This window comes from Cnephaeus nilssonii, assembly GCF_951640355.1.
Source record: "Cnephaeus nilssonii genome assembly, chromosome: 20".
In the NCBI taxonomy this organism is placed as follows: Eukaryota; Metazoa; Chordata; class Mammalia; order Chiroptera; family Vespertilionidae; genus Cnephaeus; species Cnephaeus nilssonii.
In genome coordinates, this window is record NC_137091.1 from 33200845 (window position 1) to 33226468 (window position 25624).

The following is a 25624-nucleotide window of genomic DNA, read 5'->3' on the forward strand; positions in this document are numbered from 1 at the left end:
CCTTTTTAGATGAAACTCTGTGTGCCACACTTTGCTCTACTCATAACATAATGATAACCTCAAGACTATCAGGAGAAATAGTTAAATTTCCATTTTATGAAGAACCAAATTATTAGTTATGCTTTTTTAAAAAATTACCAGTTTACATAATTAATCAGGGTGCATTTTTAAGTTCTAACTTTTTTGTTGATTGTATAATGCATCATTTCAAAATACCAAGGAAATAATCCTTTTGTTTTTAATGATGCATGAGTGGAAGTAATGCTAGTTGGCAGTATTTGATTATAAGGCATCAATAAAGTAATTGTGTTTATTTTTAAAATTTTTTTTTATACTTCACTGTAGTTTATTGAAAGCACTGTACTCACAGTCATGAATGTGGTTGTCTTAGTGTCTCAGATTTTTCTAAAATTATAATGTGATGCTGGCTATTCACACCTGTTGCAAATATGGCCCTGCTTCCTGGGCACACTGCTCCCTCCTTCCCAAACAGAAGATTCAAGTGGTTGGAATTCAAGATCAGCTTGGCTCCTTTAAAGTAATTGTGTTTTAAAAAATAGTAAGTGAAACAACACATAGATGTTTCTCTCCTCTTTCTTTTTCTTTTCTTTCTCTGTCTCATATCAATCAATCAACCAACCAATAAAATAAATAGTAGAACAAATAGAGAAATTGCCAACATAGATACAGAAAAAATTAAATTAGCCTTAAGAATATGGAACATATTCAAGTGGGAGAATGCTCATCTTGAAAACAGAATTTTGGAAATATAGATTGGTACACTACTGTAGTACATGGAAGACTGATCCTGGTTGTCATTCTTTTTTTTTTTTCCAGAGTTTCCAATTGCGACTGCTAACCTCTACTTTTGAAGGGATCCATGGATTGTTATTGAAACAGCATCTTGTCCAGAATCCAGTGAGGCTCTGGAAGCTTTTAGGTGTGTATCTGTTGAAAGACAAGTGACAGGCAAAGCCTGTGCCATTTGTGAGTAAATTAAGGATAATGTTGCTGGTTTGACATTGACAGAAAAACGAAATCACTAATAGGACCTTTGGCTTCTATATATCATGAGTCCTTAGATGCTTTGAAATGAAGTTTACAAAAAGGATGGTTATCTAAGATCAGAACAGGCCACTTTTGCTTATTTTGAATCATTTGTGTGTTTTTTAAAATTCTGGTGTAGAGCAATAATTGGGCTGCTTGAAAAGTTTTGTCATGTTCTCCTGTTCTCTAGCCAGCTCCAAGAATGTAAGGATCAAAAGAGTGGCTCATGTGTTTATAACCAGAAGGTAACTAAAACTAGCCTCGAAATAATTTGCTCTCACTATAGAGTTGCACTGTTTAGTGAGACTCTGTGACATCCTGCTGTCTCTCTTGACTTTAGTTCAAAGGACCTTAAGGAGTGACTTCTGTAATTTTACTCCCTCCTTTATCCAGTTGGAATAGGGAAAAATTAAAATCTTTTGACTCCAAGTGTATATCAAATAGCGTGGTGTCCACACATGGTGAGAAAGCTGTGACTTGGGGCAGTTTGCACATCTGGTATCTGGTTTTTTTTTTTTCATTTAAATCTACACATGTACTCAGTGGCACACCCTTCACCCTTCAACAGCCTGATCTGTGTCAAGGGGCCATTAAGGTAGTTTCACTTGTGATTCTGTTAATGCTGTGAAGAAAAGTACAACTCAGTCATAGTTTTGAGAATCTTTTCCCCCCATTTTTAACAGATTTGTTAAGACCTTGGATAAGATAGGCTTTTTGTGTGAGGAGTGTTATGTAGTCCTGTTTTGGTGATGGTGACGGTTGGCTCGTTGCCTTACTGCATGTGCCAAAACCAGTTGTGTCCTTTATTTGTTAATTTAAGTGACTGTATATATTAAAGGGATTATTCTTCAACAAATTCCTGACACGTTCTCAAATTTACGTTCATAACTAATTGTCACTTCCTCACATTTAAATCACAAAGACATTTCATAAGTTGAAGTAGTTTATTATTCTATAACTAGAGGCCCGGTACATGAAATTCGTGCACGGGTAGGGTCCCTAGGCCTGGCCGGAGATCAGGGCCGATCTGTGGGGTGATCGGGGGTAGGGGGGCCTGCTGGCACCCGCCTTGGCTGGCCTGGCACCGCCTTCTCTCTGGACCTGCCCCCCCCCCCCCCCCCCCCCCCCCCCCCCCGCCACCACCAGTCGCCTTCCACTGCGAGGCAACCCGCAGGGCAATCAGGGCTCCCGCTGGCACCTGCCTTGGCTGGCCTGGGGCCTGCAGGCTGGGGGCAGCTCCTGCGTTGAGCGTCTGCCCCCTGGTGGTCAGTGTGCATCATAGCGACTGGTCGTTCCACTGTTCAGTCGATTTGCATATTAGGCTTTTACTACATAGGATTTGTAAATATTATACTAAGAATGATAGAAGGAAATGCTTTATATCAAACTTCTACATCTTATAGGTTTTGGATAGTTTCTATTTTGATTTGGTTATTTGAAAACGTACTCTTCTCCTAAGTGTTCCACTATAGTTGCAGATCTTGATTGTTAAACACTTTCCCTATTCCTGTAGGTGGCACTTACTATTTTAACACCTCAAGGAAGAAGCAGAAGACTAAGGACCATGATAAATCCAAGGGGAGGACCCCTGAAGATGACGAAGGTAGCTCTATTGGATGTTCTGGAATGATGGCTGGCTTCGTTGCCTTCACAAGCACATTTTAGCCGAAGCAACAGGAAACCTATTTTAATTTTTTCCATTGATTTTTTATTTTTTTTTTTATTTTTATAGAGCGTGGAAGGAAGGGAGAGAGAAAGGGCGGGGGGAGAGAGAGATCAATTGTTTGCCTCCCGCATGTGCCCCAACAAGGGCAGGGGATCAAACCTGCAACCCGGATATGTGCCCTTGAGCAGGAATCGAAACTGCATACCCACTGAGCATCCTGGTCAGGGCATAAAACCTATCTTAAAAGTAGGGCAAGCCCAGGCAACTGTGCTCCTCTCCCTGTGAGTACACCTATCCCCAATCTCTAATTCTGTTGCTGGATCCTTCCTGTCTGTCCTTTTAAAGATGCTTTCATCAGCACCTGTCTCGTGAACTCTTCAGAATGCCTAAAGACAGGGAGCATTTCTGTTCTTTGCATGGAAAAAGTGAACCTTAGATCTCCCCCATGCTCAAGAGTTCTGGGGCACAAGGAAGGCACTAGGACTCCTTGGCTAAACTCAATCCCATACACACCTGGTTAGTATTGCCACAACCTCCAGGCTTGAGAAGTAGCCCCCAGAGGAGAGGAGGATGCAATGTAAGGAGAACATAGGAGATCACTGTTCTGTAAGAGGGCCACTGTGATCCTGTCTCAGACTCCAGTCCCAGTTCACAGTGAACTCACTTGCAAATGTTAAGTCTCATCTCTACTCTGAAATTGGGACCGGATGATCATATAAAGGGTGAGGGAAATAAACATGTAAGTTTGAACTGAGTTTACCTCTAAGGAGCTGATGATAATGAGAATGAAGGAACTGGGGCAGCTTGTGCTAAGGGTGCAGCCGTGTGTGTGTGTGTGTGTGTGTGTGTGTGTGTGTGTGTGTGTGGTGTGGTGTACGTCTATACGTACACACCAGTCTAGTTTTTATTTGAAAAAAAATTGAACTTTTGTGAAGAAAACAGAACAGGTATTTAGTGGAGTCCAAATCCTAACTGTCCTTTTGTTGTTTTTAGACATTCTGAAAACTGTCTTATTTAACACCAAGCTATATCTTTTGAAAATGGTAGATCTGTTTCACACTGTAGAACAGATGGTTGTGAGTCACAGAGTTACTTTTTTAAACCCCTTTCACATGGGGTGTGGTGGGCATTATGTACAGAGCATTGAGGAACAACAGTTGGTTTGTGCATTGCAGCCACCAGTCAGGAACAGGGGATTTACAAGTTCGGTGTCTTAAATGTATCGAAAATAGACATTATGATCATATAAAGTCTCTAAAGGAGAGATGTTTGCATGAAACTCATTTAGGTCAGTGTGTTGTGGTTAGTTTGATGGCTGTCAGCATTATTTATTAGAAAACAAGACTGATGCCGAAACCGGTTTGGCTCAGTGGATAGAGCGTCGGTCTGCGGACTGAAGGGTCCCAGGTTCGATTCCGGTCAAGGGCATGTACATTGGTTGCGGGCACATCCCCGGTAGGGGGTGTGCAGGAGGCAGCTGGTCGATGTTTCTCATCGATGTTTCTAACTCTCTATCCCTCTCCCTCCCTCTCTGTAAAAAATCAATAAAATATATTTTAAAAAAGAAAAAGAAAAAAGAAAACAAGACTGAAAATAAAATACTTGAAATAGATGGTTTCTAAATAATTAGTACTCACCTGAGAACATAAATTCGCTTTCCAGAATAATTTGTAGCCTCTATTTAGCTGCCTTTTGTGAGTATGAACTTTAAATATTGGGTTTATTACTATAATCTATTATAACAAGATATGAAATACCAGATTTACCATTATGTTTTTAAAATGATTACTAGGACAGCCTTCTTAGTAGGTTTCATTTGTGTGTGTTTTTTTCAACTTTTGAATTCTTTTTTTATTCTACTGTTCTCTGTTTTGTCACTTGAGTTTTAAGCTGATTTAAAATGCTTTTGAACTCCTCTAAACTGATGTTGGAGAGGAAGATGGTGTGTTTGTGGTGATAACTCTAGGCCAGTGATGGTGAACCTATGACACGTGTGTCAGCACTGACACGCGTAGCCATTTCTGATGACATGCAGCCGCATGCCGAGGATGAAACATTTGCTGCTCTTGAGGATGAAACATTTGCGACTAGAGTCTTGGAGTTAGTTTTTTCCTCAAAGTGACACACTACCCGAGTTATGCTTAGTTTTTTGGTGAAGTTCGACACACCAAGCTCAAAAGGTTGCCCATCACTGCTCTAGGCAGTGCAGAGAGGAGCAGGTGCACAGTGAGTTCCGCCTGTGCTCTTGTCCTTGGAGGAGTGACTACATGTGTAGCTTGCTGTGGACCCCCCACCCCAGGCTTTGGGCTGAGCCCTGCATTTGTCCTGGGTCCTCTCTGGGCTTCCCCTGAGTGGATGAGCACCTTTGTGCATGAAGGAACACGTGGATTGTGGGGAGAACAAATAAGTGGCTGAAGTTTTGGCTGCTGAGATCTGGATCCATCTTGGACAAAACGTGAAAGATTGCTTGCATTTCTCAGTGGGCATCGTTAGCAACAGGTCTGGTAAAATCTAGTTGGAGTGTTGGGGAAGATGAGCCATACTGCACAGGTGAGCTCCACAGGATTAGTTCTAGGGCCTCTTTTTGTAAACAGAGGTGCCGGATGGTTGTAAGGACGGATAAGTGGGCCATGACCATGGAGAGCACCACATAATTAAAATACAGCACCTTTCCCTCCACCTCAGCAGAGGAGGGGGCTTATCTGATTAGGACTTGGGCAGAAGACTGTGTGGTCTGGCCTTTGGCGGGTCACTAAAATCCAGTCCACCTGTAGGACTCTGTTTCCCAGCTTTGCAGTGGCCCAGAGAAAAGTGACCCCTGCACGTGCTTTCTGTTCCTCCCCAAAAGTTTCTCCCTCATTCCCTCCTTCCTGGAGTGTTCCTCTCTCCACCATCTGCTGAGGTTGACTCATCTCTCCCGAGGTTTCCTCATGACTCTAGATCTGGGGCTGAATCTTCTGTCTTTTTCCATTCCCAAGAACTGAACTTGAAGCTGTCTATATCCTACTAGCTGTACCCGGCCTCGTGTTGCTGTGGCTCAAGTCTGGTTAAATGGAAAAGAAAGAAAAGAGAAAGCGCACGTTTCTAATATGTTTAATTTCACAATGGTTGTGGGTATACAATATTTTTTGTTGTTCCATTGTCTGTGCAGATATAGAGATTGTCTGGTTTGCCGACTCTAGAACACGCAACATATAATTGTCCATGTGAGAAGCAATCCGTGTCTAGATCTAAACCGCACAGTTCTAAAGATTGGCCCTGAGCTTTGTTGAGAGTGATTGCAAACGCCAATCGAATTGGGAATTGCAATCTCTTAAATTGAAATGGCATATCCGTTGGAATCTTAGGAATGAGGACATCTTCACCTTTGAAAGGTCCTGTCAAGATTGTTGCTTCTACGACATTGCTCATTAATTTTTTAAAATATATTTTTATTGATTTCAGAGAGCAAGGGAGAGGGAGAGAGAGACAGAAATATCAATGATGAGAGAATCATTGATCAGCTGCCTTCTGCATGCCCCCTACTGGGGATCAAGCTGCAACCTGGGCATGTGCCCTTGACCAGAATCAAACCCGGGACCCTTCAGTCCGCAGGCTGATGCTCTATCCACGGAGCCAAACCAGCCAGGGCTGCTCATTAATTTTTTTTATTGCAAGCCGCGTGCTGTTGCAAAGCTTTGGCTGGTTGATATTTCGCAACATGATAATTGGCACGCCGATTTTCAATTGCAGTACGTGCGGTGGATCGAGTGAATTCAAAAATTCTGTTGGATAATTAACCGCTTCATCTGCTTCCACAACAGTGTTGACGGACTTGTATGTGACTGCCTCACTTTGAATGTTAGACTGAAGAATATTGTTAAGTTCGTAGATGTCTTTGTTCTTGGCCGCAAGAATAGCTCGTTCACTCAGCCAATTGTGATTCTTATAATTGGTTTGAATATTGGGAAATACTTTTTCAACCAATTCTTCTTTTGACGTCACTAAATTGCAGAAGTTACGAGGCAATGAAATTTGTCCTGAGGTCAGGTCAACCAGCACCCTTCCGTTCCCAATTTCCAGCAATTGATGTGAGAATATCTCAGCTGATCGATCGTTTTGCAGCTGGACACGCATATTTGTTGTTAATTTTAACGTCTTTACGTGTTGCCACAAAGTAGAGTATTTCAGGCAAGCATTTATTTCATCCGCTGGTGTTGATCGAGGAATCACAGGTAATGTTTGCCTGAAATCTCCTGCAAGCAATATTAATGCGTTCCCAAATGGTCTGATGTTTCCACGCAAATCTTGCAATGATCAATCAAGAGCCTCGAGCGATTTTTTGTGTGCCATTGTGCATTGATCCCAAACAATAAGTTTGCATTTCTGCAATAAATTTTGCCATGCCGGATGCTTTGGAAATGTTGCACGTGGAAGTTTCAATGAATTGCACGTTCAATGGCAATTTCAAAGTGGAATAAGCAGTTCTTCCACCTGGTAGCAATGTTGCAGCTATTCCGGATGTTAAGGCTTTGTCATTTTGGCATCGAATTGCTGCCAGAATCAATCTAATTAGGAACATTTTACCAGTTCCTCCTGGCGCATCTAACAAGATTTCTCCAACCCCGTTATTGACAGTTTGCATTATTTGATCGTAAATACCTTTTTGCTCAAACGTTAGCTTAGGAATATTTGATTGCACATATGACAAAAGATCACCCGTGTTGTAATTTTGTTCACGACGCAATTCTACATCGAACGAAGCAGCAGCAGATCGATTTGGTGATGGCATTCCCAATTGATTGAGAACTTTGTTCGTGATTTCTAAGCACATATCTTCAATCATTATCAACATTGAAATGGAATCGTAAAATTGGTAATTTGGAAATCGTAAATGGATCGTAAATTGGAAACATTGAAATGGAATTGTAAAATATTTACTATAGCATGTGTTGCTTTTACGTCCAACAGATGGCGCTGTTTTTTTCAAAAACATGTTTTTACCTGTCACAGGTGTGACATCAATATAATAGTAGGTATAAAGTATATAAAAACACGCGCGTATTCGAATACAACGTTGTGTCAAAATTTCAAAGCAATTGGTGAAGAACTTTCGGAGATTTAAGATTTTGAACAAACGAACATTTACATTTTTATTTATATAGAAGTGGGGTATTAATAACTGAATAATGTGCCCTAGCTGGTTTGGCTCAGTGGATAGAGCATCGGCCTGCAGACTGAAGGGTCCCAGGTTCTATTCCAGTCAAGGGCACATGCCCATGTTGCAGGCTCAATCACCAGTGGGGAGCGTGCAAGAGGTAGCTGATCAGTGATTCTCTCATCATTGATGTTTCTGTCTCTCTCTTCCTCTCTGAAATCAATTTTTAAAAAATTAAAAAAAAATAACTGAGTAATGCAATATGGTGGTGATGGGGGAGTTACCTGATGGATCTGAGAAAGAATTGTTCTTTAAGAATAGTCTAGAATTAAGTAGTTCCCAGAATTAAGTGGATCCCAGTATATGTCTAATGACTAAACATATCTTGCACTTTATATATATATATATTTATTTTTGGAGAGAGTAAGAGAGAGAGAGACAGAGAGAAGAAATCTATGTGAGAGAGGTATATCCATTGGCTGCCTCCCGTACATGTCCTGACCGGGGACCAAACCCACAACCTAGGCATATGCCCTGATGAAATCGAGCCAGGGACCTTTCAGTGTACAGGATGATGCTCCAGTCAACTAGCCAGGGCTACCTTGCACTTTTCAAATGTAATTGTGATGAATGACATATAACTTATTTGTATGTTACTCATTATGATAAATATCAAGTGTAACATAGTGGTTGGGGGGAGGGTACATGGGGTCTTCAGAGGCGTCGGAAAGGTATTATTTCCTTTATTTTAATTTATTATTAGTAAATATATTTTTATTGATTTCAGAGAGGAAGGGAAAGGGAAAGAGAGATAGAAACATCAATGATGAGAGAGAATCATGGATCTGCTGCCTCAAGCCCGCAACCCGGGCATGTGCCATTGACTGGAATTGAACCCGGAACCCTTCAGTCCACAGGCCAACACTCTATCCACTGAGCCAAACCAGCTAGGGCTTATTTTTTAAAAATAATTTTCTTTTTATTTCAGAGAGGAAGGGAGAGGGATAGAAATAAAAGCATTAGTGATGAGAGAGAATCATCAATAGGCTATCTTCTGCTATCTCTCTAAGCTCACAACCCAGGCATGTGCCCTGACCAGAGTCTAACCATGACCTCCTGGTTCATAGGTTAACGCTCAACCACTGAGCCACATTGGCCAGGCAGGAAAGGTATTATTTCTTAAGCTAGGTGGTGGTAAAACGTATTTATTTTATTATTATTAATACTTACACATGTGTCATAAATACTCTGTTGATGATGTTTAGTATCTAATCAAACCTGGAACCTGAAGTACCTGACTTCATTACGGCTTGGGTCAGATATGTTTTCAGTGAAGGAGTTTACTATGGAGCTGCACTTTATGGTGGTCCTGGGAGGTTTTTTGTTTTTTTTTAATGTTTTTATTGATATTAGAGAGTTAGGGGGGAGAGAGAGAGAGACAGACAGACAGACCAACAGACATCATTCAGTTGTCTCCTGACCGGAGCTCAAACCTGCAACTTGGGTATGTGCCCTAACTGGGAATCAAATTGGCTTTCCTTCGGTGTAGGAGTTGATGCTTAACCAACTGAGCCATATGGCCAGGGCCTGGAAAGCTTTTTTATTTTAAAAATGGTTTCATATTATCTAAGCTGGTGGGACCTCTGAATGGAATGTTTGTGACTTTGAAAGGCTTATGATTAGCGTTTGTCTCAAATCACTTTGTTGAAAAATAGGCCAGAATGTAGGATCTTGTGAGAGATGAGACACTACTGTCTTAGTGTTGAGCTTTCCTGATGAAAGGATATGAAGCATAGAAGGTGGGCTTGGCCTGTGGCCTGTGTCTAACACTTCTGATCCCTACTCACAGAGGAGAGGAAACGCAAGGAGAGGGAGGACCAGATGTACCGTGAGAGGCTGCGCACATTGTTCATCATCGCCGTGGTCATGAGCCTGCTGAATGCATTTAGCACCAGCGGGGGCAACATTTCCTGGAATGACTTTGTCAACGAGATGCTGGCCAAAGGCGAGGTGCAGCGGGTCCAGGTGGTACCTGAGAGCGACGTGGTGGAAGTGTACCTGCACCCTGGAGCCGTGGTATTCGGGCGACCTGTGAGTGATGACAAGGGCACGAGTGTGGAAAGACCTGGAGACGAGTGTGTATCCTCCTTTTCACTCAGTCCCTTCCCACCCTTATTTTTTTGGTTGTCATGTTTTTATGTTTTCTTAAAAGAAGATGTGAGTATCTTTATTTAAAGGAGGGTTTCTTGGAGGTTTTTGAGTGGTGGCCCACTAAGATGGAGCTTGAAATGGGGAGAGGCAGTGTTGTCTTCAAATAGAAGCTAGTGGGGTCCACAGGTGCTATGATGTCTGTACACTAAAAGGAAAAGTTAGAAGTAGTGACAGGATGGTCATAGTGGTGACTCCCTGGTAATAGTGACTAAGGGGAGAGGAGCCAGCTGCAGTCCTGAGCTTTTGTTCATTCTGTTTAGGTGTCTGGTGTGGTGCTGGCCAGAGGTTAGCAGACAGGGTAGCTTGTGGCAAATGGAGGTGATATGAGGTGACTAGGGGTTGGCGAAGCAGAAATCTCTTGGGGGTTTAGGGTGGGGGCAAGAAACTTAACAGTACTGCCCTAGCCGGTTTGGCTCAGTGGATAGAGCGTCGGCCTGTGGACTAAAGGGTCCCAGGTTCGATTCTGGCCAAGGGCACATGCCTGGGTTGCGGGCTTGATCTCCCCTAGTAGGGGGCATGAAGGAGGCATCCAATCAATGATTCTCTCTCATCATTGATGTTTCTATCTCTCTATCTCTCTCCCTTCCACTCTGAAATCAATACTATATATATATAAAGAAACTAACAGTACTGTGAGGGGGTGGCTAAAAGACTAGAATCTGCAAGGGCTGGTCCTCCAACCGGAGCAAGAAAGGAAACAAGGAGCCTTTTTCATTTCCTAGCTCAGGCATCCCCCTCGCCTCAGGAGAGAACCCCAGCATAGTCAGAACTGGAGAGCAGTGCCCTAACCAGAGGAGAGGTGGCAGACACTGCAGAAGGGTCAGGAGTGTGGGATTTCATACCAGGTATGAGGTTAAGACATCAAAGATTGGGGGAGACACACCCTAGTGTCAGTGGCCTAGTTGTCTGGCACTGCTGGGAAATGAGGTGAGGCGTATGAAAATGGCCCCAAAAGTTTGACTGGGTGAAAACCCTGGGTGAAAATGAATCACTCTCCAATCTCTGATTCCCTTCTTTTCATTCTCTGGTAGCCACAGCACCATAGTTTGGCCCAAGAAAGGTAACATTGCATCAGAATTTTTTTTACTTTTGTCTTTTTTCACCCAGGACTTTATTTTTTAATTATTTAAATATATTTTTATTGATTTCAGAGAGGAAGGGAGGAGTATTCTCTTCCCTCACATCATGCTCCCACTGCATGCCCCAGGTGCACTACATTCTCCACTTTGGTTTTTGAATATGGTTGAGATTTCAGTGGAGTGCTTATCCTCCCCTAAGATGCTCGGCTGTGAGTACAGCACAACCCAATGACTCTTAGATCAGATATCCAGCATGGTGTTTGCAGCTGGTTGTCAACTTATAAGGGCTTGTAATTTAGTTGGGACGATAGGATCAACACATAGTCTGCTGAAAGTAAAAGTTTAATTCCAGCACACTTCAGAAATGAATGGTGATGCCCTCATTGGGTAGCTCAGTTGGTTAAAACATTATCCCAATATGCCAAGGTTGGGGGTTCGATCCCCGGTCAGGGCACATGCAAGAATCAACCAGTGAATGCATAAATAAATGGAACAACAAATCAATGTTTTTTTCTCTCTGTTTCTGTCTCTACAATAAAAAAGAAAAAAAATGCGTGATGATGAGTGCTGCTTGTCTCTGAGTATGTGACCTGGGTGGCTCCAGAAGTGAGAGGATGATTCAGGCCCATGTGACCAGACAGTTTTAAAGAGGACATGGGAGTCTAATTGGCTTCTGGAATCATATGTTGTGCTCTTGGATCTTGGCATAGAAAGAGGGTCATTTCTACATTTTTTCCTTCAATTAAATTGTGACACCATTTACATGGTTAAGCCCAGTTTGAGTGTTCAGAGCATTGAAGAAGTCCAGATCAAACATATGGGGTCTATTACATTATTCAGCAACTGAGGCAAGTGGGTGTTCCAGCACAGGTCATGGTCACTGTATTGTGACTGGTTGGTCCTTTTGTCTGCCTCTCCATCTGGTCTATTACCCTACAAAGTGGAGCCCAGACAACTGCCCTCATAGTGACATTTACTCCACAAGAAATTTTTTGAGACTCTTAAGGTCTAGGGATAAATCTAGTTGCTCAGTTTAGATTCCAGAGTGTGTTTAGAATCTGAGCTTGGAACAGTTTAACTTTGGAAAGCATGTGGAACAGGATCTTAGGAAAATGATGTGGGATCTATGCTCCTCCCTCTAGAGGGTTGCACAGATATTTCTTCTGTGGAAGCTTCAGACTAGCTAGCCCAGGAGCGATCAATCCCTGTGACGAGTTCAACTCATTGAGAAGGGACTTGGGGACTCAGTATGGATTCCTAGACTGGTTTTTAGCTTCCTTTCTCAAAAGACTGTGTACCTGGAGGAGGCAATCTCTTCTATGTCCAGGAAAGGTTTACTGAGAATGACACCCACTTAGTTGAATTTCAGATTCAGTCAGTGGTTAAACACACACCTTCATATTTTGCCTCAGGTAGTAGACTGTGTCCCCAATCCAGTACTGCAGAATTATCACGGTGTCTCTGTGCTCTGCACACAGCTGTGTGGGGCAGGGTGCTGAGTTTAAAATGCAAATGCCTCTCTCCATTTTCTTAAATTGTTCCTATTTGTGAAAATAAGAGAAAGCATATCTGTTAAAATTTTGATGTAATTGTGTTTGAGACAACTAAAATTTTTTAGATGTGGACATAGTTTCTGAATGACATCTGTATGTTTGAGGAATCGGCATCACTCACAGGCCCTGTGCCTTCTGCCCCCAGAGGCTGGCTTTGATGTACCGAATGCAGGTCGCAAACATCGACAAATTTGAAGAGAAGCTTCGAGCGGCTGAAGATGAGCTGAATATCGAAGGCAAGGACAGGATCCCGGTTTCCTATAAGCGTACAGGATTCTTTGGAAAGTATGTGTCAATTTTGTTGGTCCTTGAACTAAACCAGGCTTGGCTTTGTAATGCAAGAAACAAACTATAAGCAAAACTTTCAAACTGGCCTTCCTACAGTTAACTAGACCCCCTTGTGGGAAGATAAATAATGCATATAATCCTGAAAAATTTGGAAATGTGTGGGATTTGTCTTAGTCACTTGCTTTACTTGTCTGGTTGTATTTATGAATTTAGCACATTGTGGGGTTGCTGTCTTCTACAAATAGGAAAGTGGAATAGAAAGGGGAAAAACACGGATAACCAGCAGAAATTCTTGATTCAGTGTTGCAGAGAGAAATAGAGACTGTAGGCCATAGGCCAGTAGACTCTTTAGTGGGAGCAGATCAATCAGCACAGTCAGGGAGCTCTAACTATATGCTGGGACTAAAAGTGGCTGAAGGCCATGTGCAGAGAGAGGTTTACTGTTGACTCATGGACATACTTTGTAATTCTTATAAGACTTAGTGACTGGCAAGCACATCTGTGAAATGATCTGTGCCTTTAAATTCTATAACCTACTGGCTCCCGAAGGCTCAGGGCTCTGAGGCTGCGCCTCTGGTTTACTGTAGGAATAATAGGGGTATAAGGCAGATGGGTGGCTTCCCTCTTCACGTGGAGGGTTGACATCCCGGGTGTACTATTTATTCTAAAATTATCCTGCCTTACTAACCAAAATTAACGACCTACTTTTTTTTTTAAATATACTTTTATTGATTTCAGAGAGAGGAAGGGAGTGGGAGAGAGAGAGAAACATCAACGATGAGAGAGAATCATCCATCGGCTGCCTCCTCCATGCCGCCTTCTGGGGATCGAGCCTACAACCTGGGCATGTGCCCCTGACTGGAATCGAACCCGGGATCCTTCAGTCCGCAGGCCGACGCCCTATCCACTGACTTAATGCCCTATTTTTGAAAACGAAATTTATCGAATGTGAAAACCTGCTCTTGTTGATTTGTTAATTATCACAAGGCTCTAGATAATTGAGTGTGTGGCATCAGCTATTCTGGCTTCACACCAAGGTTATATATACTGTATCTAGAGATTCTACACTCCATCTGACACTTTGGAAAAACTTTATGAAAGAGGGTAATTGGTGAGAATTGGACAAGGAAACCCATTTCACAACCATTTGTTCTACATGTTGCTCTCAGAGGGAGGGGTAGCTCTTCTCATCTTTGAAATGTCCCTGGTCCCTGGTCCCTGACTTTATAGAATGTGATTGTCAGCTGCCTGGCTGCCACTTCTGAGCCTGTAACTACCTCTCTTTCTTGCACTAGTGCCCTCTACGCATTGGGAATGACAGCGGTGGGCTTGGCCATCCTGTGGTATATTTTTCGTTTGGCTGGAATGACAGGAAGGGAAGGAGGATTCAGTGCTTTTGTAAGTTGTACAAATCGCATCTCATTGAACTTGCAGTCTTAGGATTTGTGTGTGTGTTCTGGCTGAATGCTTTTCCCATAAACAACAGAATAAGTGTACAGTGAAAATGAACCTGTTGCAGAGGCCAGCCTGGACCCATAATTTGGCAGTTCATCTTTCCTTCTGTTTGGCTGACTGGAGGGTGTACAGTAACCAGCTTTACCTGAGGGCCCTTTTCCTTGACTTGTTGGGTGGCTGAGCCAAGGGAGTTTATTGGACAGCTTATTCTGCAGTTTTCAACATTAGCTGGGCATGACTGTTTTTGGTTTCCCTACTAGCTACACTAAGAAATTTTAAAGGTTGTCTTTAAAAGAACATCCATCATACACTTTAAAGATATTCTATTGTGGCATTCGACATAATATGCACTTCCCACCCCCATCAGAGGGGCCAGGGAGTGGGGGCAAAGTCTGCATAAGGCATCTCCTGCTTCCTCCCCAGGATCTGTGACAAGGAGGGACCAGAAGGGGCCCTGTATCAGGGACACAGAGTGTCATCTCCTAGTTTCCATTTAGACTAGGACCACATTCCTATGTCTGTAGCTCAAGACTTAACAGCCTTACTTTTAATGGCAGCATGGTGTCTCATGTGGAGATGTGCTATATTTTGCTCAACCAATTTGATAATTCTTGCACATTTATGGCTATTTATTTTTGTTGTTGTTGTATTTAAAGAATACTCTGATGAATTCTATGCACATGCATCTTTTGAGTGCCTAATTATTTGCCTCGTGTGCCTTACTAAAAGTAGATTGGCTAAAGTTTACATACCTTTCTAAGACCTTTAGCTACCCTGCCAGATTGCTCTGTAGAAATTTACCTACTAACATTTATACCAAACTTCCCAGAATTGGTTGTTATTATATTACTTTTAAAATTTTTAAATTGAATTTATTGGGGTGACATTGATTAATAAAATTATATAGGTTTCAGGTGTAAAATTCTATAACACATCATCAACATTTACATTACTTTTACAATCAGAAAAAAATTTACATGGTAGTGAGAAAGTCATATAGAATATAAAATAATGCAAAAGATTGTTAATCCCTAGCCGGTTTGGCTCAGTGGGTAGAGCATTGGCCTGCAGACTGAAGGGTCCTGGGTTCGATTCTAGTCAAGGGCATGTACCTTATGTACGTTGGTTGCAGGGCCCTCCCAGCCCTGGCCCTGGTCAGGGAGCATGCAGGAGACAACTAATCGATGTGTTTCTCTCACACTGATGTTTCTCTCTGTCTTTTCATCTCTCTTCCACTCTCTCTAAAAATCAATGGAAAAATGTCCTCAGGTGAGGATTAAAAAAAATAGACATTGTTAAATTACCTAATTTGTGTGTGTGAGTTTTGGGTTTTATTTTATTTTTTAATATATTTTTATGGATTACAGAGAGGAAGGGAGAGGGAGAGAGAGATAGAAACATCAATGATGAGAGAGAATCATTGATCAGCTGCCTCTTGCATGCCCCACACTGGGGATCGAGCCCGAAACCCTTCCCATGTGTCCTGACTGGGAATGGAACTGTGACCTCCGGGTTCACAGATCTATGCTCAACTACTGAGCCATGCCTGGCTGGGCTGGTTTTATTTTTTTGAGGCAAATTGCTAGATGTTAGAGAGCTTTCTTACAGTTAATGATGTAAAATAAACATTTCCCCTTGTATGTCTGAAATATGACCTTAACTGCCATCTGTCTGCATGAGTGGAGAGGGTGTGGGCTGGTCCTTCTGGGTGGTGGGAGGAGGGTTCCATGAGATCCTCCAGAAATGGGGTGGTGGGGACTAAGGGGTGGAGCCAGCACTGAGGCACTCATCCTCCAGCTCTGGGAGTGCACAGCTCGCTGCCCTTTGTTCTTTCTACCCAGAATCAGCTTAGAATGGCTCGTTTCACGATTGTGGATGGCAAGTCAGGGAAGGGAATCAGCTTCAAGGATGTGGCAGGGATGCATGAAGCCAAACTGGAGGTCAAAGAGTTTGTGGATTATCTGAAGGTAAGCACATGTTCTGAACAGGAGATGGTGAGAACTACATTGATCAGATGTGTGTGCCACCTGGTGAGCTCTCTGTGCTGAGATGGGGGACAGCATGCACTACACAAGCTAGATGCACAGTTTTGATCAGCAGAAGGGCTGATAGCCGATCACTGATTATACCCAGAACTGGCTTTTTCCAGAACCATGTGCACCATTGCTGATTCATGTCAATACATGAATTGACTTTCAAGGGGTTAATTTCTTGAAATTTACATTAGAAAAATCTGTGTTTAGTGTGACATTATCTGCTGCTTTTGTAGAGCCCAGAGCGCTTCCTTCAGCTTGGTGCCAAAGTTCCAAAGGGTGCACTTTTGCTCGGACCTCCTGGCTGTGGAAAGACACTGCTGGCCAAGGCTGTGGCGACAGAGGCCCAGGTGCCCTTCTTGGCGATGGCTGGCCCGGAGTTTGTGGAGGTCATTGGAGGTAGGCATTACTTGGGGGGCTGCAGACAGGCTCGCCTGACCATTTGTGCATGATGGCCTGCCTTTCACACTTTCTCCCTTAGGTGACTGAATTAATGAGGAAAGGGGGGGAATAGAGAAGGAAAAATGAAACCTGATTTATGGGAAACATTGTATTTATATATAGAATTGGGTGGTGATGTTCTTTAAAGCTACTTCTGCTTGTGGTTCAGGAGGGTGAGCATCCTCTAGGGTGACCTCCACTGGTTTTGTTTGCATGAGTGGATGCTTGCTGAGATTTTATCATTCTTACTGAGCACTTCTGGCCTCTGACCCAAGAGTAGGGTTCATTTCCAATTACCGGTCTGCTTCCTGATCCTCGGTGTCCCTTCAGGCCTTGGCGCTGCCCGTGTGCGGAGCCTCTTCAAGGAGGCCCGCACCCGGGCCCCCTGCATCGTCTACATTGATGAGATTGACGCCGTGGGCAAGAAGCGCTCCACCACCATGTCTGGCTTCTCCAACACAGAGGAGGAGCAGACCCTCAACCAGCTTCTGGTGGAAATGGATGGTGAGCACTCTTCTCGGCTGCTTCTGTGAGGGGAGAAGGGTTTTCAGCTCTTTCAGAATAGTCGTTTTCTAGGTGGATCATGCTGCTTATGTTTGTTATCCCAGAACCTTATACTTATGCTCATAGGCATTTTATTTTTTTCCAATCATTGGTCTGTACTGTTTCTCCACCTCACCACCTGCCACAGGTGATGGTGATCTCAGCACACAGAGAATCATTGTTTAGCAGATAAAAGCTAGAAGCAAGATCAGCTTAAAAACTATTCATCATCATGCTGTCCTCAAGAAACAAAGCTTTTAATTTTAAAAAGTCAAAGGAATATAAAGAAAAGCAACTAGGAATACAAGTGGCAGGTCAGGCCCTGATGATGTTTTTCAGTCTTGAATGACCCAAGTTGATTGTGCTGTTGTGTGTGTCTATATACTGTCCTGGTTGAAGGGTGACCCAGATGGAGGGTGGAACAGGACAACTTGGAAACTGACGTGTCTGTTGCACTGAGGGAGGTTCTTTGTTTGCCACCCTTGAAAATGACCTCTGGACAGCTTCCACACAGTTTCTTTTTCTTTTCTTTTTTAATTTTTTAATGGAAAGGACCCAGTAAAGGTGACATGGAATTATTTTCTTTTGAGCTACTTTGGTAAGATATTTTTTGTGTGTTTGTGTGTGTAGATATGGTATGTTTTTATTGTAGTGAAGGATACATAGAACATAAAATTTACCATTTTAACCATTTTTCTGTGTACAGGTCAGTGGCATTAAGTACATTCTAATTGTAGGTCAACCATCACCAGAACTTTCTCATCCTAAACTAAAACTCTGTCCCTGTTAAACACTAACTAACTCACCATTCTCCTTTCCCAGTCCCTGGCACCCATTCTTCTACCTTCTGTCTGTGAATTCAACTATTCTAGAGACTTTATATAAATGGAATCATATAGTATTTATTCTGTTGTATTTGACTTATTTCACTGAGCAGAATTTCCTTCCTTTTAAAGACTGAATAATACTCCATTGTATAGATAGACTACATTTTGTTTATCCATTCATCTGTTGATGGACACGTGTGGCTATTGTGAATAATGGGCATTCAAATATCTCTTCATGTCCTAGCTATGTAAGATCCATTTTTAGCTTTTCTTTAATCAGAATTCTAGTTGTATTTTAGCTATTGTAGATGAGGGAGACACTTTTTTCTCAATGTAATTTTGGTTCTAAGAAAACTATTTATTTGTGTATTTATTTTCCCTTTTAAAGTTTTCTTACCATTTGGGATGTATATCTATTGTCTAGGATACGGATAGTTGAATTTGATTGTATGTGACTAAGGGCAAAACTTTTTTTTTAACCTCTCATTTTCAAGTAAAATAATCCCAGACTTACAAAAGCATTGTAAAGCATTGTAAAGCCATTCCTTTATACCTTCCCCCAAGCTTTCGAAGGTTGACATGGCTGTGACCAGGCTGTAAGTGTCCACAAAGGTCGCTTCTCAGCCCATGGGTATTCCTTTTCTGGTCCAGGACAACATAGCACATTTAGTTGTCCTGTCTCTTTGGTCTCTTCCATCGTGGGTCCAGTTCTCTGTCTTTTTTTATGTGTGACCATGACACTTTTGTAGACCAGTTTCATTTAAGGATGCTGTGCTGTGTCCTCAGATATAGGTTGAGTCACGCATTTTTGACAGGAACAACACAGCAGTCTTGGTGTAATTCATTGCAGGTGGCATTGCTATGCCTCATCCCTGGTGCTGAGATTCTGACTGAGATGGCCTCTGGCGGGCATGGCAAGGCCTTTCCACACACATTGTTGAGCAGGTCAGATGGACTGATGCATGTGGAAGCATTTTATAAGCTCTGCAAGCTCTCCAGTTTTAAAATTAAGGTATAATTTCTAACAAAGCTTAGGAAAGTGCTGTGTTACTCTGTAAGAATGGTTCCTCCTGGTGCTACCTTGTAGACACAAACAATCAAGATCGGAAGAGCTGCCTTCCACATAAAGAGCAAGCTTTCCTGAGGAGGAATTTTCCAAAGAACTCAATGTCTTTTATTTTTTTAAATATGTTTTTGTTTATTCTATTTTATTTTTGTTAATTTTTATCCTAGGATATTTTTCCCATTGGTTTTTTTAGAGCGAGTGGAAGGGAGAGGGAAAGACAGAGAAACATTGATGTGTGAGAGACACATCACTTGGTGCCTCTTGCCTGTGTTTGGGGATTGAGCCTGCAACCCAGACACACGTCCTTGACCAGAATCAAACCCGTGACCCCTCAGTCTGCAGGCTGATGCTCCAACCAGTGAGCCAAACTGGCCAGGGCTGTTTTTGTTGGTTTTAGGGAAAGAGAGAGAAACATCAATCAGCTGCCTACTGCATGCCCCCTACCAGGAATTGATCTGCAACCTGAGCATGTGCTCTGACTTGGAATCGAAGCAGCGACTGTTTCATGCACAGAATGATGCCCAACAAACAGTGGCCAGGGCAAGACCTGGGTGTCTTTAGAGATGTTAGTAGAATAAGTTGTTGAGAGACACACCCTCAAAGATAGGGGCTCTTCAAGAGTACTTTCCAGGCCAGGTTCCAGGGACCCCTACCCTGGAGTCCTGTATGCCAGACCCGCTCTGACTGTTCCTCCACCCAATGCTTGGCTGTGGCGATTGAGATATGCTTTTCAAGTGAGGCACTATTTTATAGTTTATAAATTTGCCCGGCTGGTGTTGTACAGTGGTTGAGCGTCAACCTATGAACCAGGAGGTCACGGTTCAATTCCCAGTTAGGGCACATGCCCTGGTTGCAGGCTCTATCCCAGTAGAGATGTGCAGGAGTGTGCAGGAAGCAGCCGATCAATGATTCTCTCTCATCATTGATGTTTCTATCTCTTTTTCCCTCTCCCTTCCTCTCTGAAATCAATAAAAATATGTTTAAAAATATATATACTAGTATGTATTAAAAAGAATTTGCTCTCTGACCTGGCTGGGTTAGAGTGTTGTCCCGATATCCCAAGGTTGCTGGTTAGGGCACGTACAAGACAATGAATGCATAAATAAGTGTAATGACAAATCGGTGTTTCTCTGCCTCTCTCATTCCCTTTGTGTCCTTCTATCCCTCCATTTCTGTCCCTCTTCCTCTGAAGGAACCTGAAAAACCTCTCCGGTTTTGTCAATTGATGGGCCAGGTGGGCAGATGGTGGAGATGAGCCAGTCCTGAGGGTACCGGAGCCTAAGGTCTGCTGTCAGCTGTGACTGACCAGGCTGGGACCCATTACTGTGCATGTGATGGCTCAACTTCTGGTTGTCTCTTTATTTTTTTAAAAACATCAATGATGAGAGAGAAGCATTGATTGGCTGCTTCTTGCACACCCCCTACTGGGTATCGAGCCCACAACCCGGGCATGTGCCCTTGACCAGCATCGAACCTGGGACTCTTCAGTCCGCAGGCTGATGCTCTATCCACTGAGCCAAACCGGCTAAGGCTGGTTGTCTCTTTAAAAGAATGAATAATCTTTGTGATACTGAGTGGACAAAGATGATTAGTTGGCTGTCCAAACCCAATTTGTCATCAGGTCTCACTGCCCTGCTGGATGCAGTGATGTCCATGTTTGTCAGATGTCTGTCCAAGCCTTGGACCCCAGGCGTGCTCATGGACTGGAAGGATGCTGTGGGGTTCACACTGGTCCTCTCCTCTGAGCCATGGTTTTCTGAGGTTACAATGATGTTAAAGTTCATGACCTCACTGTGGTTCTGCACCCTTCTGAGTGTGACAGAGCTTCATTCCTGGTGATTATGCAGGGACTCCCACTGGCTCTCACTGTGACTGAGCACTCTGGGTCATGGGAAGCACTACACATCTGTGTCTTTCTGTTTATATTGCTTTTTGCAGTGAAGACAGAGACCACCTTTTTGGGCAGGCTTTAGCCCACCAGGAAGCATTTACCAGATGGCATCTTCCTTTGAGCTGAACCTCTCTGTGCTGCCATGAAAAGAGCTGCTTCCGCCCTAGGATTTGCTCATGCCCGGAATCCCTGACTGAAGTCCTCTTGTTGGGCTAGGCCAGTAGCAAACAAGTCCCTGTGTGCACAGACACAACTGAGCATTCTCAGCCCTTCAGCTGTTTCTGAAGAGTCTTTGTTACTCCTTTCTATTCATTGAAGTACAGAGTGTGGAGCAGATGCTATGCCGGTAGTGGGAAAAGCTCAATGAGGAAGAGAAATCTTCATCTCATGGGTCAGGCGCAGTACACCCTGCAGGACTGCCAGACTTATGTGGGAATGGCAACTGCATCTAAGAGCACTAGGCCCAGCTTAGCGAACTGTAGGCTGTCACTGCTTTATAGTTGTTTATTTTTATTTTATTTTTTTAAAATATATTTTATTGATTTTTTACAGAGAGGAAGAGAGAGGGATAGAGAGTTAGAAACATCGATTAGAGAGAAACATCGATCAGCTGCCTCCTGCACACCCCCTACTGGGGATGTGCCTGCAACCAAGGTACATGCCCTTGACCGGAATCGAACCTGGGACCCTTCAGTCCGCAGGCCAACGCTCTATCCACTGAGCCAAACCGGTTTCGGCTATAGTTGTATTGAAATCAGAGAGGAAGGAAGAGCGGGGGGAAAGAGAGAGAGAAACATCAATGATGAGAGAGAATCATTGATCAGCTGCCTCCTACATGCCCCCCTTCTGGGGATCAAGCCTACAAACCAAGCATGTGCCCTTGACTGGAATCGAACCTGGGACCCTTCAGTCTGCAGTCTGATGCTCTATCCACTGAGGCGAACCAGCTAGGGCTCACCTCTTTATAGTTTGATTGGTAGAAAGAAGGCTTTGCACTGAGTGCCCTCTGCGTTTGTCCGAACTCTGTATTAGAAAGTATGGGAGAACATAAACTCTGATTCTGCCTGGAGTCATTGGAAAACCCCAGTTGCTGTGCATGTGGCCTTTTTCATTTTGTTTTTTTGTTTTTGTTAATCCTCACCCGAGGATGTTTTTTCCATTGATTTATATATATATCACTGATTGGCTGCCTCCTGCATGCCCCCTTCTGGGATCAAGCCCGAAACCGAGCATGTGCCCTTGACTGGAATTGAACCTGGGACCTTTCAGTCTGCAGGCCGATGCTCTTATCACTGAGCCAAACCAGCTAGGGCTCCATTGATTTTTAAAGAGAGTTGGAGGGAAGGGGGGGCGGGGGGAGAGAAACATCTATGTGAGAGAGACATATTGATTGGTTGAGTCTTGCAAGAGCCCCAACCAGGGCCCGGAATCAAACCTACAACCCAGGTATGTGCCCCCCCTTCCCCCCTTATTTTATGTTTTTATTGATTTTAGAGGGGGGGGAGAGGGAAAGGGGGAGAGAGATAGAAACATCAATGAGAGAGAAACATCATCGATCGACTACCTCCTATACACACCCCACTGGGGATTGAGCCCACAACCTGGGCATGTGCCCTGACCAGGAATCGAACTGATAACCTCTTGGTTCATAATGATGCTCAACCACTGAGCCACACCCACCAGGGCTCGCCTTCTCCATATTAACCTAGGGTTCCTTTTGCATTAATACTTGTATGAGTTGTAAAGTTTTTGTCCTGATTTATTTTCTGCTCATGGGTGTCTGGTTGCTCCAGCACTCTTTAAAACACTGCTTCCTCCACTGAATTGCTTTTGCACCTTCATCAGAGTTCAGCTGGTGTATTTAGGAATGTTCCTGGGCATTCTGGTCTGCGTTGATCTCTAAGTCTATGTCTGTGCTATACCACAACATGCAGCCCTCTTCACTGAGCTGCCCAGATGGAGGAGTCCTCCCACTTTGCTCTTGGCCAACAATGTTGAAGTGCTTCTCCTTCCTTTGCCTTTTCCTATAACTTTTAGAATAAGCTTGTTCTTACCTACCAAGTAGTCCTGCTGAGATTTTGATAGGAACACTTACCTAATAGGATAGTTAGAGTAAAAAATTGTGGCAACACCAGATGCTTGTGAAGATGTGAAGGAATTGCATCTTCTATACTGCCCATGGGAATGTGAAATATGTAGCCTCTCTGGGAAATAGTTTCTAAAAAAATTAAACATAGACTTACCGTATGACACACCCCTGGTTGCTCTTCCTAGAGAAATGTTTACACAAAACACCTGTGCAGCAGTGTTCATTTTTTGTAATAGCTGAAAACTGAAAACAACCCAGATGTCCTTCAGTGGGTGCATCAACTCTGCTATGTCCTTATCATGGTTTCCATGCAGCAATCAAACAAACTGGCCCTCTCTGGGTGGCTCAGTTGGTTAGAGCATCGTCCTGTTCACCGAAAGGTTTCAGGTCGTCGTTTTTTTAAAATTTATTTTTATTGCCCTAGCCTGTTTGACTCAGTGGATAGAGCTTCGGCCTGCAGGCTGATGGGTCCTGGTTCGATTCTGGTCAAGGGCATGTACCTCGGTTGCAGGCTCCTCCCTGGCCCAGGCCCTGGTCAGGGCTCATGCAGGAGGCAACCAATTGATGTGTTTCTCTCACAATGATGTTTCTCTCTTTTTTTTTTTTTCCCTTTCTCTTCCAATCTCCCTAAAAATCAGTGGGAAAATATCCTCAGGTGAAGATTAACCAATATATATATATATATATATATATATATAGACACACACACACACACACACACACACACACATATATATTATTGGTTTCAGAAAGGAAGGGAGAGTTAGAAACATCAATGATGAGAGAGAATCATTGATCAGCTGACTCCTGCATGCTCCACACTGGGGATTGAGCCCACAACCTGGACATGTGCCCTGACTGGGATTCAAACCGTGACCTCCTGGTTCATAGGTCGATGCTCAACCACTGAGCCAAGCTGGATGGGCAAGGTTTCAGGTTTGATTCCCAGCCAGGGCACATATGTAGGCTGTGGTTCGATCTTGGTTGGGGCATTACGGGAAGCAACCAATCAGTGTATCTCTAGCATATCGATGTTTCGATGTTTTTTCCTCTCTCTCTCTCTCTCTCTTTTTTCTTCTCTTTAAAAAAAAAAAAAAAAAGAAGAACAAGAATTACAAAAGAAACCCAACTGTCCTTATACAAAACTGCTTGGATGGATCTCAAGGAAAGTATGCTGAATGAAAAAAGCCAGCCTCTAAATGATACATATTGTAGGATTCAGTTTATATGAGAATGTCAAAATGATAAAATTCTATAGGTGGAGAACAGATTAGTGGTTACTAGGGGTCAGAAAGGTGGGAGGTGAGGGGGTGTGACTGTAAAGGGAAGTCTTCATGATGGTGGAATCTACCTGAGTTAACGTGGAGATTATAGGAATCTCACATGATAAAATTGCAGAGAATGAGGCACACAGAGAAACAAGTGCATATAAGACAGTTGATGTGGAATAAGGCCTGTGGATTGTGCAATGTGGGTTTCCTGGTTTTGACATTGCCCTGTAGTTACTCAACATGCCACTGGGAAATTGGGTGGAGGACTTGTCTACACTATTTTTGCAATTTGCTGTGTATCTACAACTATGTCAAAATATAAAGTTTCTTTTAAAATATTTTGGGAAGAGAGAGAGAGACATTGATTTGTTATTTCACTTATTTATGTATTCATTGGTTGATTCTTGTATGTGCCCAGACCGGGGACTGAACCTGCAATGTTGGCATATCAGGATGGTGCTCTAACCAACTGAGCTACTTAGCCAGGGTAATGAAAATACAAAGTTTCATAAACGGAACCCTAGGAGATCTACACTCTGAGGTCCATATGACCAGGCCCTGGAGTGAGGGGTCTGCTATGCAGGGAGGTCACGGTAACTTGTGGTGACAGAGCTTTATTTATTTATATATTTATTTAATTATGTTTTTATTGATTTTCAGAGAGAGAAAGTGAGAGGGAGAGCAAGATAGAAACATCAATGATAGAATCATCAATCGGCTGCCTCCTGCACGCCCCCTACTTGGGATTGAGCCCATAACCCATACATGTGCCCTGACTGGGAATTGAACTGTAACCTCCTGCTTAACCACGGAGCTACACCAGCTGGGTGATGGCAGAGCTTTGAGTGTCACTACTCCCATTTTTGCTTGGAGCTCACTGACACGGCATCCACCCTTGCCTTGCTATTGTTTTTCTTCTACAGCCACTCTTCCTGCTATTTTTCAACATTTTGTTCCTGTGTGTATAACTTCAGATTTCTGTATCTACAACCTTGACCTGTGGAAGGAACACATTTCAGAAATATGA

At 43.1% G+C, this 25624-nt stretch overlaps 1 protein-coding gene across 1 annotated transcript in view; it reads left to right on the plus strand.

Annotated features, from left to right (window-relative positions):
• The window catches only part of SPG7 (SPG7 matrix AAA peptidase subunit, paraplegin), a 43292-nt gene that overhangs the window by 2576 nt on the left and 15092 nt on the right, over nucleotides 1-25624 (plus strand). The window contains exons 2-9 of the mRNA XM_079800362.1: nucleotides 838-940; nucleotides 2561-2650; nucleotides 9700-9941; nucleotides 12839-12978; nucleotides 14277-14379; nucleotides 16278-16403; nucleotides 16706-16868; nucleotides 17241-17414. Coding sequence (XP_079656488.1) covers nucleotides 838-940; nucleotides 2561-2650; nucleotides 9700-9941; nucleotides 12839-12978; nucleotides 14277-14379; nucleotides 16278-16403; nucleotides 16706-16868; nucleotides 17241-17414 — 1141 coding nt within the window. The remainder of the gene's footprint in view (nucleotides 1-837; nucleotides 941-2560; nucleotides 2651-9699; nucleotides 9942-12838; nucleotides 12979-14276; nucleotides 14380-16277; nucleotides 16404-16705; nucleotides 16869-17240; nucleotides 17415-25624) is intronic.